A 19,161-nucleotide genomic window follows, 5' to 3' on the forward strand; every position below is an offset into this window, starting at 1 on the left:
ACTCAATCACATATGAATGCAACAGTTACATGCAATACCTAAATATCTACATTAGACACATTATCCATGCTTTTTCTTCCTAATTTATATGGAAGAAGAAAAAATAAAACAACCTATGAAGAGCCTCCTCCATCTGCAAACACCTCAACTACCTACTCAGATCACCCCATGCGTCCTCAATCAAATGTAGTCACCATGACAACTACATGCTAGTAGCTTGGTAGAGCCATCTATTGATTAAAGAAAAGAAAGGAATAATAGCAAATTAATTCTTTCATTTTCGATTTCAGAGTAGGAAAAAGTATATTTTTATAAGGGGTATATCTTTACTGGAAAAAGTTATTATCATTTTGCAATTCGTTAACCCTGATAAACTGAATAGCAGTTCTGCACAGCTTCAGTTTAATAACAGTTATACTTGTATTCTTTTACATCTTCAGATTCATTTATTTAGACAAAGAGGGCTTCTCAGCCAAGAGATTTTTTTCATGTTCTTAAGGTTACCACCACATCATAAAGCTTCTGGTAAGAAAGGATAAAGACTGGTTTAGTGCTTTTAGTGCTTTCTGGTTGGCGCTTCAAGCTTTAATAAGAGCTTTCTGCATACTGTAAAATTAACATTTTGATTTTGTCACAGTAATGCTCTTTCTAAAAGAGAATAGAACAGAAAGCAGTAAATAGCATGCATTATTCCACAATGTTTAATGCATATTAAAATACAAATTGTCTATTTCAGAAGTTTGATTTGCTAGTAAGAAAAAAGATGGAAATTAGTATCTCATATTTTCTTGGATGGGCTATTACTGTAAGGTAGCGCATTGGCAGGTAGTAAAAATACCAGATCTAAACTAATATACGCTTATGAGAAGATAAAAACAATGCTTTATGCTTCTGAAGTGTTATTCTCTACTTACAGAATTTTAATTCCATATCACTGCTTAAAATTCAAGCAGAAGAAGGTGTCAAAAGAGAAGAACTGGAATAGGAGATTAAATAAACTTGATCATTTACAGCATAGTCACTGTAGATGTGATTTACCATATGAAGTTCACACAGTAAGATGTGGTATTAAAATTACCGGTAGAATATAAAATTTAAAATATGAGCATACGGTGAGTTTGCACATTCAGATCAAATAGTTAGGACAGGACATACCAGAGTTAATATTTCTGCAGTGGTGTTACCCAGGTCAAGAGCACAGTAATTTGTTTTCCAGTTTTTCTTAAGACTGTTTTTTCTCCTCTTCACACTTCAATGAATTGAAAGGAAAAGGCTGAAGGAAGTTCATAATTTTGCTGTCACTGCTATTTGACTAACGACCATTTTCTATGTTAATAGAGCACATACATTTTGATAACTGTTTCTCAGCAACAGGAATTAAAATAATTAAAAAAAAAGAAGAAAACACAACAAAGCACACAGAGAGGTAAAGAGACCACAGATCTGTAGTACTGACATTGCAGTTTCAGAATGCCACTTGTATCTTCTGCAGCACTTCTTGGAAGTATCATACTGTTCAAACTTTACTAAAATTCAGGTACATTTTTCTGCATCTGTGGGTAATAGAATAATAGGTGATATTAGGCCCTGAATCACATATGCTTAATGAAAAAAACAACTATATATTCTGTGGATAACCACAAGAGTTTGCTGAATAGTTTGGCAAAACGAAATCCATTCTTGTCAGCTGGGCTGGTGAACTTCAGAGATTTTTAAAAGCAGTGAGAGATTCAGCCACTCTTGACTTCAGTTTGGAGTGCATTTATCTGTGGAAAATAGTTTTGTTGATGACTGTCTTGTTTTATTCTTTGTCTGTCTTTCAAAGCTGAACTACTCGGCATTATGGGCTACTGCGAAGGTTTTTAAGAAATTCAAAACCCACCTCTTGTGTATATTACAAGAAAAGAAAAATCTGTCCTTTTTTATATCTACATCTTTACCATCTCAGACCCATACAGAGCTACAATTTACTTAATGGAATATACTGTACAAACCAACATTTTTCAAAGGATATAGAAAATTTACAGTCAGTATAGGCAATTAACTGAAGTAGACACATCTAATATGTTAATATGTTTGACGTAGATTCCAAGTCTGCAAGCAGAGTTGGGCATAATTTCAACTTAAATCACAGAAAAAAAAATAATATAATACTTTCTTTTAATTTTCTTATTATGTTTGATGAACATGCCCCATTTCTCATCTTCTGAGCATTAACAAATATTCTATAAAGCCGCTGATAGTCTGTTCTTCAAGTATCTGTTCTTCTGTATACATTCAGTTATGTTGATTAATATACATCCTATGACCTGTGTAAGATGACAGATATGGCGTACAGGATACACTCAAGATACAGTTTGCTAAGAAAATAGATCTTAATCACATGCAAGCAAAAAAATCTCTTTGAATATACAGGGCCGTGTATTTTTCAAACGTGAAGACAAAAAACTCACGTGGAATTCACAACAGCATCTGCTTTTCACCCGTCTACTACCTAACATTCCCTCTGTTCCAAGCTATGCATTCAACATACAAAAACCTCACAATTTCAGCATATTATGCTAAGTACAAAACACATGTAAGTGTATTTTTCTTTTTAGCTTTTGGGACATAAATGACCATATTGTAACATTAATGGGTATTTTTATTACTATTATCTAAAATTCAAATACAAATAGAAATGATTTTAACATAGTTCAGGAATAGTGGGTTAGTAGCTTAAAAGGCCACTGCATTACACTGTGATAATACTGCATTAAAAAATGAGGATATCTCATTTCAAGGACTAAGCTTTTAAACTTTTGATACTTAAGTCCTCTATTTATTTAGCAGATAGCTTTTGTCATATTCAGAAATCTGAATGAAACCATAGCTTAATAAATAAATTTTGACATTAAGCCAAAATCTAAGTATCAGAAAGATAAAACTATTTATGTGGACTAACTATTTATTAGCCAGGCAGACACTACTGGAGTTTCTCCTTTTTCACACCCCAGATTCCAGATCTCCTGGCTCTATGCAAACCAAAGAGTTGCATCTGCCCTCCTACAGGAGAAAAAAAAAAACCTTATTTGAAAGTCACATGAATCAATGAAGCAAACATCCAGCTGGTACTCCCACTACAGACTTATTTCAGTAATAGTTGTACAATGTCTAACTCAGGAGCACTTTCCTGCTCTCCTGCTCAATTTCAATAGTCTGAAACAGGAAATTTAACAATGCCACATACTGCAATTCTTCATCGTCATTTGGTACTACAGCAAAGTCTGCTGTTTGTCCTCGCACTCTTGGTACAAGTGTGACTGTTTCTCTCTAGTTAACAAATTTTAGCTTGCATTAAACCTTATCAGTAAACATGGCAGTACTGCAAAATCAGCAATTAAGGCCTCAATAGCTTCAACCAATTAGGGTTGCTGTGTGCCAAGAGCTACAGCAGAGACAGATTGCACGTCGGGTTTATTAACTCATTCCTCTTGCAGAAGAACAGCTAAGTGCCTCTTCCCTGGCCACATTAAAGTAGATGTAACTGTTTTACTGTGGCATATGCTTTTGCCTTAGAAAAGGAAAAAAGCCCTCTCCGAGGCTGTGAATTTTTCATTTGGGAGCTTTTGTGTTTACATAAGAGAAGTGCATCCCACACATCACTATACCTGTTGCTGTACAAACAGTACTTCTTTTATTGCTTTCAGTTTGCAAATATCTAAACCAAACTGCTTTTCCAGCTGTTTGTATCCTCATGCCCTACAAGCGCCTTCCCGAATTTGAACAAAATCACGTAATGCAAGTGCTCTGATAGTGATTTGACTACTCATCAAGTGGGAGAAAGGAACTATTATGATCAAACTTCTGGAAATATGTTTACATAGATACAAATAGGCAGAAATGGCTGGTAAATTTAGAGGGAGATGAATATTTCAGTGAAAAAAATAACATGAGGTTTTGGAGGACAGCTTTCACATTACAGGAGTGTAAGCTCCTCCAGGCAGGGACCACAACGACAAATTTATTTGGCATTTCCATCCTCCTCAGCACACTGCTGCACTACAAATCATGAACAGTTCAGACTGTGGTCTTCCAAAGAGCTGAATACCTTCAGCATTTTTACTGACTGCAGGCAAAGAGGCAGGCCTACAAGAAACTATATTATTAAAGTCAGATTTCTACACCACGAGAATACACATTCAAGTCTGTGTTAGAAAGTGTCATTCACTGCATCTGAGGATAACTAGAATACAATGTTTACAGCAATTCGCATAATAGAGGGCATTTAATGTGATCATTAATATTTTAGACTAATTTTGAAACAGAAGAAAGAAGAAACGAAGATGCATATGTAAAAAAAATTTATATTTCATGAACCTTAATTGCTGTAACTAGGGCACAGGGATTAAAGGCCTATGCTTAAGGCATCTGGTCCAGAGAACAAAATTTCACAGAAGTATTTCAGCTTTAGGTTTTGGAATTTAAGTTTTTCATCCCTCTTGATTCTGATTTGAGTGTTATTCCCCAGGCATTGGTGTTGGAGCCCATCTTGTTTAATATCTTTATTGATGATTTGAAGAAATTGAGTGCACCCTCAATAAGTTTGCAGATGACACCAATTTGGAGAGAAGTGTTGATCTGCCTGAGAGTAAGAAGGCCCTACAGAGGGACCTGGACAGAGTGGATTGATGGTCTGAGGCCCGTGGGATGAAGTTCAATAAGACCAAGTGCTGGGTCCTGCACTTTGGACAAAACAACCTCATAAAATGCTACAGGGTCAGGGCAGAGTGGCTGGAAAGCTACATGGAAGAAAAGAATCTGTGAGGACACTCAGCTGAACATGAAGCGGCAGCGTGCTCAGGTGTCCAAGCAGGCCAACAGCATCCTGGCTTGTATCAGAAATAGTACAGTCAGCAGTACCAGGGATGTGACATCGAGTAGGAGGGCTCAAGTACTGTGTCCAGTTTTGGGCCCCTCTCTACGAGAAAGGCATTGAAGCCCTGGAGTGTGTCCAGAGAAGGGCAACAAAGCTGATGAAGGGTCTGGGACACATGTTTTATAAGGAGTGGCTGAGGGAACTGAGATTGCTCAGTCTGGAGAAGAGGAGGCTCAGGAGAGACTTTTTATCCCAGGTAATTAGCAACAGGACAAGAAGGAATGGCCTCAAGTTGTGCCAGGAGAGGTTCAGATTGGATATTAGGAAAAATTTCTTCCCAGAAAGAGTGGTTTGGCATTGGAAAAATGCCCAAGGAAGCAGTGGAGTCACCGTCTCATTAAGTACTTAAGGAAAGAGCAGATGTAGTACTTTCGGACATGGTTTAGTAAGCAATATTGGTGGTATGCAGACAGTTGGACTAGATCATCTTGGAGGTCTTTTCCAACCTCAACAGTTCTAAGATTCTATGAAAAAACAAGAAAAAAATCTGAACAAATCTTTTTAGTAACACTTTCTTAAAAATATTTATCTACCTATCTAGAAAGAGTATATTAAAAATGAGGAACATAATTTTCAGCTTAATTTTTAATGCCATTTTTGGGGGTTGACAGAACTCTACGAAACCATTGAAACAAAGGATTTAATAAAACTTGAACAAAATTTTCACATCCATGGGGAGCCTTGTGACTGACACGTACAATTTGCAAAACTTTCAGAGCCACTTGCACAGTCAAGGCAAATTTGGCCCTTTTTCCACAAACACCTTTCTTCTGTATTTGTATGCAATTTCAATGCAAGCCTGACTTACTGAGTGGACTCTACTGATAAACAAAAATTAAAGTACTCTTAGTAATCAAGTATTGCTTGTTTAGCTTCTTCCATTTTCACTACTTCAGTTGTGATTATCTTAAGAGCCATGCAGGGAGCAGTTTTGCTTTGAAGTTAACGTTGGAGAGCTATAAAGAGTAGAAATGAACATTTTCCCATTTCGAATCTTTTGTTTTAACTCAGTTTATCTATTGTACATTCAACTCAGCCATGAGCACAGCTGCAAGTTAGCTCATGTCAATGCAAATCAATACCATTTACAACTTTTTTACATTCTCCTGGACTGAAAACCCTGACATATCCTGGCAGAGGCTGTATTTCTTCATATGCTTTTCTACTGACAAATAGATGTTTGGACCATTAGCTAAAGTCTTTTTAATTAGCACAAGTAAATCAATTACGTATATTGAGAAGTGTGTTTGTTTAAATAAGAACAGGTATTTACTCTTTCTAGTAATTTGCAGATTAAAGAAAAGTTCAAGGTTTGCTATCAGAAAATCAATTATTTACCTACAGGCTGGTCTAGGAAATGTTTCAGGTAGACAGAAGTGGGAAGGCAGAGGGAAAGGAAAATAATTTTGAAGAACAGGCATCACCGTCTCACTACAGTTTTTAACTCAGTTCTGTTCAGATTGCAGTGGAGAAGAGTCACCTGGAATATTTTTTAGAAAATATATTAACATAAGCCTTAGAATTCTATTATCCAGAAACAGCAGAAACAAGCGATTTGACAGAAAAAAAAAAGAGAGAGAGATCAAAAGATCACAGAAAAGAATTGTTTTCTGATGTCAGAAGTTCTGGAAAATACATTTCTAGAAAGGTTTTGAAATGTAACTAGCTTCTGTGTTCACTAAGGACATAAATTTCATTTTGATATGATTGTGTCAAAAATAGCATTTACAAAATATTTTGAAGTCTACAAAATGCATACAAAGTCAATATGTACATATTCTTCTCCAGCCCAAAATAATCCCAAAGCAATACATCCAAATGCTTTAAGTATATTATCCTATAAAAGCTGCTAGACTAACATTTATCCTCAAATAAGTGCAGCATGAATCTCGCTACTATAAGTTTTCCTCTTACTGCCTCTACATCTCATGTAACTATTCCAGTTTCTCATTGTGTGGCTTCAGCCTTGGCAGCATCTCAGACACCCAAATCCATCTGTTACGAACATTCTCTACTGGCTGTTGTTATCATTACCTATGTCTCTCTTCTTCAATTTCTAGGTATTGTCTTCATCTCAAATGATTAAGAAGTGCTTGAAAATAGTTACCTCTAATGATCCTTCACAGGCATTCACAGTCAATTCTTCCAATAACCTAAATCTTCTAAAATAGCAGTGACCTAGCAATATCTTGTTTGGTTTCTGGGACTTGGGCAAGTCCTGTACAGTGCAGTGGCTTTTATTATAGAAATTGAGTTTTTGTGTTAACTTAGTATACTGTCTTCAAGAAACTACAGAATCTTAGGATTCACTAGGATCTCTGAAAACATAAAAACAATTCCGTTCCCAATTTTCTGCAAAGACATCAGAATAAACCAATTAATTTGCTTGGTATTGCTCTTTATTCCTTCTACAGTATTTTTAATATTGATATGTATATTTTTAATACATCTCACTTTACTATCAGCAGTAACTGCTGTCAGAAATTCTGTTCCAATACGTAAAGTAAGATCTTGAAATTTTTATTCAATGTTTTGTAGATCTCATTTTCAATAAATCACACTAGCTAGCTAAGTTTTAGACATAAATGGAGATTTACTGCTGATAAACTTTTTTGCCTGTTACACAACTTTTAATGCAAAAATATTTGATCTTACCACTTGCCAGAAGCAATTAAATGTGTACCTACACAGACTACCAAGATTTAATAAAACAATTATGTATGCCAGAAACAGCTGGTCTAGTTCCACTACATATTTGCATTACAGTAAAAAGCAGGGGTTTTTGCCTATTTTTAACATTTTCCTTCCTTTCGCTCTACCTTGGGATGGGTCTACATTAGAATTTTCATTATTTAAAATAAATAAATAAATAGGATTATTTAATTATTGGAAAAAAGTAATAAAATGAAGAAACTGGGTTTCATTAAACATATTACTACCTAACCGCGTTGATGCAGCACATGCTTGAGGGTATACTCAACCAATATGCATCATATTAGTAAAAGGTAGCTGGTACTTTTTCAACCTTCTCTTTTGAGCTAAGGCCTAGCTAGAGAGAACACAAATCTTACAGTGATTTCAAAAGGCTGCAGAAATACTCTTTGGTTAAAAGCAAACCACTGCCCTGACAGTACTGGCTGTTACAGTGCTTCTTTTGAAAGGGCTCATGTTGGCATTATTACACTGGACAAACAGTAGATTAGCTACTACTTAAAAAATATATATCTTGTATATTTATTTCCACTAAACAACTTTGTAATTGATTTTTTAATGACACAAACTGCATAGATAGATTTCCTCAAGAGACAACATATGAGTACTTTGCCATCTCTACAAGTAGACGCAATAGATATATCCCACAAACTGTATGAAGTCTCACAGACCCATCCCTATGGAACCATAGAAATACATGCTCCCTGTGTCACACTCCAAGACATTTATGCGTGAAATGTACAACTTAGTATTACTAAGTAGAAAGCTTTACCTGAGCCTGGAGGGCAAAAGGTTTTCAAATTGTTTTGTGGAAGAATATGCAATTCATAAGATTTGGAGATAAGAAAACCCCCATGTCTTTGATGTCTGACCACTTCACTAGCAAAAGAAAAAGTTTTAGGAACATCACTAACTCCATTTTACAATGAGATCGTTCAGTTTGACAAATAGTGCTCATTTATGCAAGTCTGAAGCCAGGCATTTACATCTGCAAATGCACATCAGCAACCCTAGGAGTTATGAAATTGCCTCATGGACTAGATTCAGATTTCAGAATTGTTCCAACAGATAAGATGTAAATAATTGTACCGTTAGCATTTTCAGTCATAACTACTTTTAAAAGAGAAACCATTCAGGACTTCAGATTTTGTGCTAAAACTGTGCATCAGATAAGATGAGAGAGACAAAAGCCCCATCCGAGTTAACAGCTTCAGATCTCCCTGCTTTCCTTTCATTTACATCCGCTTCTCCGATGAAAACTGACAAGCAATTATTTGTATCAATAAAATCTGAGGAAGAAAAAAATATTTACTTCACGTATACTAAAAAAAAATCCTCAGCCATTTGAACAAATCCTGACTGTAAAAAGAGATGTTTTAAAGAACTGAATGAAATATATTTTCAAACCAAAAATAATAGTCTTCACACAACATTAAAACAGACATTGTCCCTGCTTGAGCAGAGGATTGGACCAGACGACCTCCAGAGGTCCTTTCCAGCCTCAACCATTCTATCATTGTGACTCAAACTATCAAAAATAAATTCCAAATTATTCTGATGTTTTCTGTGCTGTGCACTTTTCATCATGTTCAATGCTAGCCAATCTACATATAAAAGATCTACCAGAAGTTTATAGACAAAATAAAGAAGTGATGGAAGAAAAGATTATACTCCTTTTACAGATAGAAAACTGTAGGTAGATGTGACAGAAAGCCTGCCTCCCATTTAATCAAACAGGGTTCTTCACTCTGATGGCAGTATCAGGAGCCTTAATTCAGCTTTAAATGTAATGTATGTCGCATACATTGGATTTAGTATAATTGAGAATAAGTCTGTAATGAATCAAAGTGCTCGATGTTACAAATTGTATCTCTGAAAAAACTAAAATGTAACTCTTCTCACATACAATTCAGTGTGTAAGAACAAAGATTTGTTTTCTAGAAAGAGATTATTTTATTAACAGTGCAAAGAGCTCCAAAAACCCTGAAGTAATTTAAGATACAAAGACTACAGAAAAAAAAACACACCTTGTTTTACTACCCTTCTCATTACAATTATGGAAAGTTACTTTTCTAGCTATATTGCTAGGATATTGTTCTTTATGTATACACATATATATACAAAAAATACTTTCCACCTGAAAGGCAAAAAGCAGCTCACCTAGAAAAAAATTCTTTTTGCATTTGTATCTCCATAACTCTCAGTCATTGCAGGGTTATCAGTAGCAGTATATAACTCTTACTTTGAGAATAATAATACCAAGCATCAAACACCTCTTTGATACTCAGAAGTAATTTATTCTCAGATATGAAACTTAAGTCATCCCAGGTGCAGTCTCAATCTCCCTCAGACAATGAGTAAACTTCATGTAATTCAAAAGCAAGAATCACTAACATAAGAGTACGCAATATGACTCATATCATTTTTCACCTTGCATAATGGCAAAATTTACATCCATTAAGGATTATGTCCTGTGAGAAGCTGAGGACCTTTACTGCCTGATACAGAACTCAGAGAGATCTGAATCCGTTTAGCAACTGAAAGGACTGTGCACTGAATAGCTATAGATTGCTTTTATTGTGCCAAAAACACAGTTCTTTTCTGCTCTGGAAAGTACATCCTGCTGAGGTATACACAGAAAGAGCAATTTTAAAAAGAAAAATAATTATCGTAAAAAGTATCGGTATTTTAACCGCATCAACAAAAATTACTTCCATCAGCAAGACAGTGTCAAGTGTATTATTATTGTCACACTAAACTAGCAATTAATAACTTAACACATCAACTTAAGTTAAAATGGAAAGTCTCTCAATTCTTAGTGAAGCCTCGTATGTTCTATTTTTTCATATTCTCTTATCACATTTGATCTGGATGACACATTCGCTACATCAAGTAAACATTTTATCTAAGACTTCATTCTCTACAACTAGTAAAATAAATAAATAAATAAGAGCAATGATAAATTATATTTTTCAGAATAATGTCTAAATATCAACTACAAATGTTGTCTCCTCTTTCCAGGTTCAGTATAAAAGCAATAGTTATGACTACTTCTTCAGAAAATCCTTTTTGATTATTATTTTGTATGACTTCATATATTCTTTTCTTTTGGCTAGAAAAATAAATTTTTGCATGAGAAAAAAGAAAGCACCAACTGGGTCTGAGGGCAAAGGACCTCAGAGTAACAGTGTCTAAAATGATTTTCCAAGGATGAAGAAGAGAAAGTACTTGAACTAATGTGAGCTTCTTGCTTAAAAGCGCTTATTGGGTTATACCACAGTGAAAGACTTCTGATATTTAACTTTTCTAGCAGCAATTTTTGCAGTGAACAAGTAGGGGAAACAAGCTGGAAAGCTATTCCTCCAGAAGATGGGAAGTCTGTAATCTGTTTCTTCACATCTAATCAATATTGTGCATTTCTAATTCCTGACCAACACCGCACCTTTCCAAAGTTCAGTCCAGGTAACAATCAGTCCAGGAACAATAAGGGCCAGCAAGGCAGCTGAATAGAGAGAAGAAAGCAATATTTTAAAAGATTTACACACTTTCATTAATTATCATCCCAATTTATGTGCATCTACAGTGAACGCTAATTCTTTTGAGGCTCCAATTGCATGGTCCTATAACCTCTGTCAATAGGACAGCAATGACATTTCATATTACAGTCATAGAAGAGCTGCAAAATATGGAAGATGTATTTAGTGGTGGGGTTCACTGAAAAGGATATTTCATTAGAACTTCACGGATTATATGTATATATTTTTTTCTGTATTTTCTAAGTAGAAGTCAGAATTAGCATTCATCTGTAAAATCTTCACAGTTTTGGTCCCAGCTTTCTGAGAAAGACTCTGCCTACCCTAATCACAGAAAGTACTCCTGCAGTCAGCAGATTCCATTCTCACACCAGCTGAAAATCTCAGCGTCTGGAAAACTCTCAACTTGTACCACATTTTTAGTTCTATAAATTGCTTAACTAATGGCACTAAACATACAAATTTCCTTCTCAAATGTGATACATAGGTATATGTTCTGAATAGTAAAATAGTATTGATATACAGAAAGTATTTACACAATATGAAATTGTTAAGATACAGTTACAGACAATTGCTTTCCCTCAACTTGTCGTTATGCTTGCAAGTTTGTCCTACTGTAAATAAACTATCTCCTCCTTTCTCTTTCTCGACCTAAGTACAGACATTTCACAGTGCTTAGAGCCAAACCATATATTTTATCTGAAAAAAAGTTTTCAACAAAACAGCAGTCAACTAAAATACAACAGCAACATCCTTCTGAATGTTAAAGCTGCAATCCAAATTGAAGAGATTAAATATGCAAAATGCAGCACAGCATTTACAATTATTATTTTAAATTTAACAGATCTGAAAGGCTATCCTATGCAGTAAAGTTCCTAGGTTTTGCTTTAAGTGCATTACTAATTTAAAGACCGAGGGATATCAATCAGCATCCATACATATGAAAGTATTTTTCACCTTCAACAAAGAAGAATATTTTATATTGCTTGCTGTGACTGCATATGAGTATATTAACGGTGTTGTGACATTTGTGAAAAGCAGATAAACTAGCAGATCTTTCACACAACCTAAAATAAAAGACAAACTTTTGAGTTTATGATAGACGAAAAAACCTTTATTTGTCCTTAAAAGAATTAAGAGCATTTCATAGCATGCCTCTTTGTTGTTGTTGTTAAGAATTTCTCATTAGTACCTACCTAAAATGAATTTTCTCTATACAGCTATATATATAAATGCATAACTAACAACTGGTTCCCATATGCTGTTGCCTGAATATGTTGTTGCCAGGCAACCGCTATAAAGCATTTTGCACTGCTTGCAAAAATCTGAATGAATGATTTGAAGCAAGATTATTTCAAAAAACTAGAAAGAAAAGTCACTACTGGAATGACATGAATAATTCCTTGTGCATTTCAAGGATTCATCGAGAACGATTCCTTCATAATAACTGATTTGTGAAAGGACAACTCCTTTAAGCAGTATTTGAAGGGCATTTTATGACAAAAAAAAATGTGTGTTGTATGCATCCGGCTAATGTTCCCCCTTGGATTCTGAGCCAAAGCCATGGAAGTTAATGGGCTTCTTTAAATTGACTTCAGGGTCTTTGATCAGGTCTTTAATGTCTATCATAGAACAAAAATGACAGCCTGCTAAACGAAAAACCAAAAGGCCACCATCCCACAAGAGAGACAAAATGCAAATAAAATGTTGCCATCTCAACATAGGCAAGGGAAGAAGGTCAAGTCTACAAACACTTCTTGGCATAATCTTCATACAGTAAGGTATAATCTCACTGAGGCTAATGATATTACACACAAGGATAAAATAGAAGCATTTATAATCCATCGATAACAAGGAAGCAACATGCTACCTGCAAGAGAGAAGCTATTTGCCCCTTTAAATAGGTACCATCCATTACAAAGTTTACAGATACTTGGCTATCAGACCTCTTGAGAATTAAGTGAAAAAACACATCAAGGGAAGCAACTGGGAAACAGCAAACTCAGAAGCACTTAATACAAACCTGACCCGCAAGTTTCTTTAAATGCAGAGATTAGTGAAAAAAAAAAAATCAGACTTTTTGTTCTTCTTTACAGTGGTTGCAACACAGTTCTTTCCATTTGCTTCACAATGTGCTTAATCAATAAGAACTGCTCCAAAGCTCAAGATGATTGTTCTTTCTATAATAACCTAATTGGAAATCCATACATTTTCTATTTAATTCTGCAAAACCTTCATGTAACTGTAGCACAAAAAAGTATTGAAAGCAGTAATTACTGGTATTTAAAATGATACTTTCAGTATTAAGTAGTAAATGTGACTGGTGTCCTTAACGGATTACAGCAAAATCCTTTAAATTCTCTACCGTAGGTTGTCTAGAACTAGCACGAAAAATGAACTCCTTTACATGAAAGCAATCTGGAATCTAAATTCTGTTGGTCTGGAGCTTCTCTGAAACTAAAATAAATTCATTATAAATAGGAATTAAGTTTTTAAAGTTTCATTTGAATTATTTTCATGCTCTGAGATGTAATGCACACTTCAGATCACAGGTTAGCATGTAGTTAGAAATGCCATTCTCAATATTTTCAGAAAGGATGAGCAGATTTGCCATAGAAAATAACACAAAATAATTTGTGGAAAGGACATCCACTCTAGGCTGCACTGCTTGCTTGGGCTTTTCTGTTTGTTTGTTTCTCATGCTATGGAAACTCAAAGAACGAGAACGCTCTGCCCTCTGCATTCATCATGACTGCATTGCAAAGCCACTGTGGTCAGTCAACAATTTCACACTTGGGACATTTGGCAGATCCTTTCACTTCCGTCACCCTAAATATACACATAGTAACAATTAAATGTTAGGGTTTTGTGAAACACTTAAACTGCAGTATTTCAAGAGTAACTCAGCAGCAATCGCAGCTTCACATTCATAACACTGTTAGCGCTGATTGATTGAAGACAGAGTTAAGGGCAGGAGGAAAAACACTATGTTCCTCTCCAGAGAGCTACTCATAATGATTTAAAAGTACAGTTAGAAATAGAGGGTGTATACGGTAAAAACTTTTCATTTGGTGACTAACAGCAACCTGTTATTTATTACTCAATCAAGACTGACTGGCAGGTACAATTTTCTCTTTGGATAGCAGAATTAGGGTATAAGTTGAACCAATCAGGAAATAATTCTACTCAGTATGTAGAAACACATAAAACCCAGTGTTTATTCACCAACTGAGTGAAAATTTCCATCAAATAGGATTCTTTTGTTCTCCAGCCCAAGCGTGCCAAAAATAAGACAGAAACAAACAAACAAAAAGATTGAGACTCCGAAGGTTGATTTGGGTCAAAACAAGACAATCGAAGTGACACGACGCTCATTTTTAATTGGACTTCCTAATGTGACATCAAATTGTTTTTCTTCTAAGAAACAGCACTTCAACGAGGCATGAAATCCTTGCAGCTTAGTTTATTAGGAGACAACAAAGGGATTCCAATCTGATACAGGAAAGTTTCAGCTATGAGCACATCCAGCGCAGTACAAAATTGTGTCATATGAATTTTAATGTAACACAACTATGAAAGACTCCAAAAGAACAAAGGCAGTACAGTCCTATTCCACACTACACAAATGACCTATTCTGATCTGAACAGCACACCACATTACAATCAAATTTATTTCAAAAGAGGGTCGCACAGGTCAAATGTAATGGCTGCAAGAATGAGGTATTTCCTTTATGTAGTATTAGAGAAAAGCAAAATATCAAACAGTGCAGGAATGCCAGAGCACTGAAAGGAAAGGCATATTTGGGCTACAGAGAAACCAGATCTTAAAAAGATGTTTTAATTACAGCTCTCCTCACTGACTACAGCTTCCAAATTTCAAAGATGTGTGACATCTTCATAGAGGGATTGCAAGTATACATATGAGAGAGTCTACCACATAGACCTGACTGCAAGTTTAAAATGTCAAGGCACCATAGATGCACTTTATATACAGCCTATGCTTAACAAAGTAAAGAGATAATGTACCTGCTCTAACTGGCTGGATAGTTCTTCCTGGCCTAACAATATGCAGAAACCATGACACCAACAGCAGAGGTAGATGGAAGCTTGTAATAACAACAGAAGGGCTGGTGAAGTTCCCCCATTTTGGCATGCTGAGGATCCAGCCCCAAACCAAAAGCAACACAAAAATACCAGAACGGGGTTTGCCTGAAAGTGTTAGACTCTCAGGAAATACAGAGGAGTGCATTAAAATGTTCATCTTAAATAGTTCCAAGTCTCAACTGCTCAGTTCAGCATGGATGTTTCTCCATTCTCCTTGACTGGACACCCTTGCTCATAATATAAACCTAATTTGAGTGTACATGGGGAGGAGGCAGACAGGGTAATAAGCACTCAATGCAAGGTACAGCCATAATAAGGCAAAGGTAAACATGGTACCTTGTAAGAAAAACAAAATCATGAAGAGTTTCTATTTCACAAAGCACAAAATCAATAAAGGAAGGTACACAGAAGAAACCTTACAACTAAGCCTTCTGAAAACTAAATTCTTTGGAAAACAAATCCTATCTGAAAGTCCACCCCAAGCCCAAGGTTTTTTAGAAGATCTGCGATACGCTACCTGCTTTTGCTCTCCAGTATTATGTCACTCAGTGGTACCTGGAACTTCACAGGCTGCACTACACTGAAGCATCTTCCCTTTGATTCCCAGCCAGGGCTCCCTCAGACACAGAGCAAGAAAGAATAAAAGCTGCACTGGAAGAATTTCCATCATGAGCTGGCCACCAGCCTGAAGGTTAGCATTAGTTTTATTGCCCACATCTAGCACTACAAATGGCATTAGTCACCTCAGCTCTCCTAGTTCTAATCTACTTTTCAGGAGACATCAAAATATTCATAAAACGTAACCATTATGTCCCCCCAAAAATAAAAAATAAAAATCAATAATTTCCAGACTATAAAGATAAAGCATAACTAGCAAGAGATAGAATTCTATGTATTTCAAAATGATCTTGCATCTACGCTTCCAGAGCCCATAGCTCCCTTCCCCCCTTCTAGTATTTTTTGGAGGTTAAAAAGTATTCATTTGTTAACAGACATTTGTATCCCTGAAAGCTGATGTATTTGCTTACAGATGACAGCTCTACTATAATTCATTAAGGTCTGGATTAGGAGATGGGCATAAGGGGAAAAAATAGAAACCTTTTATGTTTCACTTGGTGAATAAAAACTGCATTCATTTAGAAATTCAGTCACCAGAATCCAATTAGCTATGGATATATACTCACATATTCATACCTTTCAACCATCACATCTCATTTGAATTTTGATGCTATTTTCTACAAAATAGTATCCATTTTACATTGTACTTAATAGATGTATTCAGATATGCAACCCCATATATCATACTTAAGCTTATGCTACCACCTGCCTGAGCCTGTGTGGTCAGAACTGTCACCCCCACACACCTCGTCATGAGGAGAACATTCTCCACAGACGCTGTAAGAACTGTTACACTCCTGCCTGGTGCAGAAGGATGTTTCTGACCATAAACAATATCCATTCCAAAAAAATACAGTTACCCATTCCTGCCCCCTCCAAAAAAAAAAAAAAACCCAAAAAACCATATTTATGCTTTCAAGCTACTTTAAGCTCTACCATGATAAAATATCAACACTTTCACCGTTTCATTTTCAGAAGCCAGCAGTCATAGTCTAAGATTACCATATTGTGAACTCCACATTTGCTGCATATGTATTATACGCATAGATATATAAAAGTATTTGCATATGTAGAGATGGGTACATACACAATTTCACACCTAGAAAGCTCTGAGTTACCTTCAAATACAGACTTGCAAATCAGAGAGATCGTCTCCAACTAATAGCACCAACATGTTTTGATACCTCTGCCCACCCAGCAGCACGGCTGAGCTGGGACAAGACTGACCAGCAAAGGTTAAGCAGAAAACTACCAGCAACAACCTAGGGCTCAGGAATTGTTTCTTCAATTAACCAATGCCCAATTATGATTTGTGGAGCAACTCTTGGGTTGCAAAATCATTAATGAGAGCATCCGTTCTCTGGATTTACACCTTCTCTCAAACATTTGAACTTGGTGCTATTATAGACTCAAACCAAACTCTTCCTTGCTCTTTTGGCATTAACATCCCTGCCAACGCAAGAAAGTGCTCCAAAGGTCAGTTTACAGAATGTCTCCCACCTTCCTGCACGCTGTGTCTGCAAGGAGAGCGCAGCAGCCGTGGAGGAGGAGATAAATATTAGCACTGTGATAAGCTTCCAGCGTGTGACTTGCAGGGGGCAGATTTCACATGGTCCCTGCATTTCAGGGAAAGCAGGGGATGGAGCCCACCTTTGTGCAGGGAAGAGCAGGTAGGGACCCACACTTCTCCACACACTCAGCAACAACATAACAAGGTAAACTCAAAGAAGGGCAAGCCCCAGCTCTTCTCGAGGTCTGATCCCCAGCCAGCAAGGAGGCTGGTCTCTTGGGATTGCTGGCAATACCAGCAGCTGCAGGAGGCAGCGGAGGCCTTAGGGCTACCAGCTCCGTGAGCCTCCTCTTTTCCTGACACCCCAAAGAGCAGGAGAATGCCCAACCAGATGAGTCCTGGGAGCATCTGAAGTTGAAGAGATTCTGACCCCTGCCTCATTGCAGACACTGCACTCCAACTTTGTGCCTTTTCAAGGCTCGCTGCATCCCACCAAGTGTCCATGGCACTGATAACACGCTCTTACTCTCAGCCTCGGCGGGCACCAGCGGCCGGCATCCTCAGCCACGAGCTGCCCCAACCCTGAGAGCTGTCTCTTCCTGCAGCCGCTCTCGCGTTCGTGCGGCTGTCACCGCCCGCCCCAGCAGCTCGGGCCCCAGCCTCCCCGCTCCCCTCCGTCTTTGCCCTGACCGAAGACATCCCCATCCCACAACGCGAGGGCGGGGGCAGAAGCTCCGTACAAAGTTTCCCCAGAGCCTGCCGGCGCCTCCCGCTTTCCTTCCATCAAAGCCCCAGCACGGAGCAGGGCAGCCGAGGAAGAGATGCCCGAGGGGGTCAGCCCGCGCCGTGCGCCCCGCGGCCGGAGAGACGGGCGCCGCTGCCCGCGGACAGTGAGCCCAGAGCCGCTGATTGAGAACGGCGCCTCGAAGCGCCCGGCTCGCCGCGAGGTGCCATGGCAGCACATCCCGCCAGCCCTGAGGGGAAGGGAGCGAAGTCCGGGCGCCAGCAGCGGTGGGAGCAGCAGCAGGTCGCCGCGCTCCGCGCTGCCAGACCCGGCCCGGGGCACCACCGCCCCCAACACCTCGCCCCCAGCGGCGAAGGAGAGCTCACTCACCCCCAGCTTCCTGCTGCGAATTTTCACGTAGCCCTGCTTGACTATATCGTTAAAGTTGGAGGCCATGGCCAGCGCTGTCTGCTTCCTCCGCTCCGCGCCCAGAGTCCTCCTCCTCCTCCTCCTCTGCCGCTTCTTCCTCCTTCCCCGGGCCCTCCTGGGTGCCGCCGGCCGCCGGCTCCCGAGGCGCTTCTGGCATCCAGGCAGCGACGGGGCCGCGCTTCGCTCCGCTCCGCTCCGCTCCGCCCCGCGCTCCTCCCGCGGGTTCCGCTCCGCGCCGGCCCCAATGGCAGGGGGTCCTCGGCTCTTCCACCGGGTCCTCGCCTCACCCCGGCCGCCACCGCCCTGCCTACCAACCCCGCTCCGCAGCTGCCCGCGCCTACGGCCGGGGAAGCGGGAGGGGCAGCGGGCGGAGCAGGGCGGGGACACCGCCCCCGGCGCCGCGGCCGCGCAGTCCGCCTCCCGCCCGGCCCTGCCCGCAGCCCGCCGCCGCGAGCTTCTGTCGGGTCTGCGGGGGGGCTGTGAGGGGGGCCAGGGCCTGTGGAAGAGGAGCCCTGGGCTGAGAGCTGGAGCTCGGTTCGGCCTCGTCGGCGTTGCCCACTGGTGTGGAGCTGTCAGACCCGGGTGGCTGTGCCCGGTTGGCACATCCGTGCGG

General features: G+C 38.7%; 1 protein-coding gene across 1 annotated transcript in view; it reads right to left on the reverse strand.

The window, feature by feature from the left end:
• Positions 1-18,915, reverse strand: part of DOK6 (docking protein 6) — a 262,715-nt gene extending 243,800 nt beyond the window's left edge. The window contains exon 1 of the mRNA XM_021386341.1: positions 18,510-18,915. Coding sequence (XP_021242016.1) covers positions 18,510-18,575 — 66 coding nt within the window. The 5' untranslated portion in view covers positions 18,576-18,915. The remainder of the gene's footprint in view (positions 1-18,509) is intronic.

The sequence above is a fragment of the Numida meleagris genome, chromosome 2 (assembly GCF_002078875.1).
Source record: "Numida meleagris isolate 19003 breed g44 Domestic line chromosome 2, NumMel1.0, whole genome shotgun sequence".
Lineage (NCBI taxonomy): Eukaryota > Metazoa > Chordata > Aves > Galliformes > Numididae > Numida > Numida meleagris.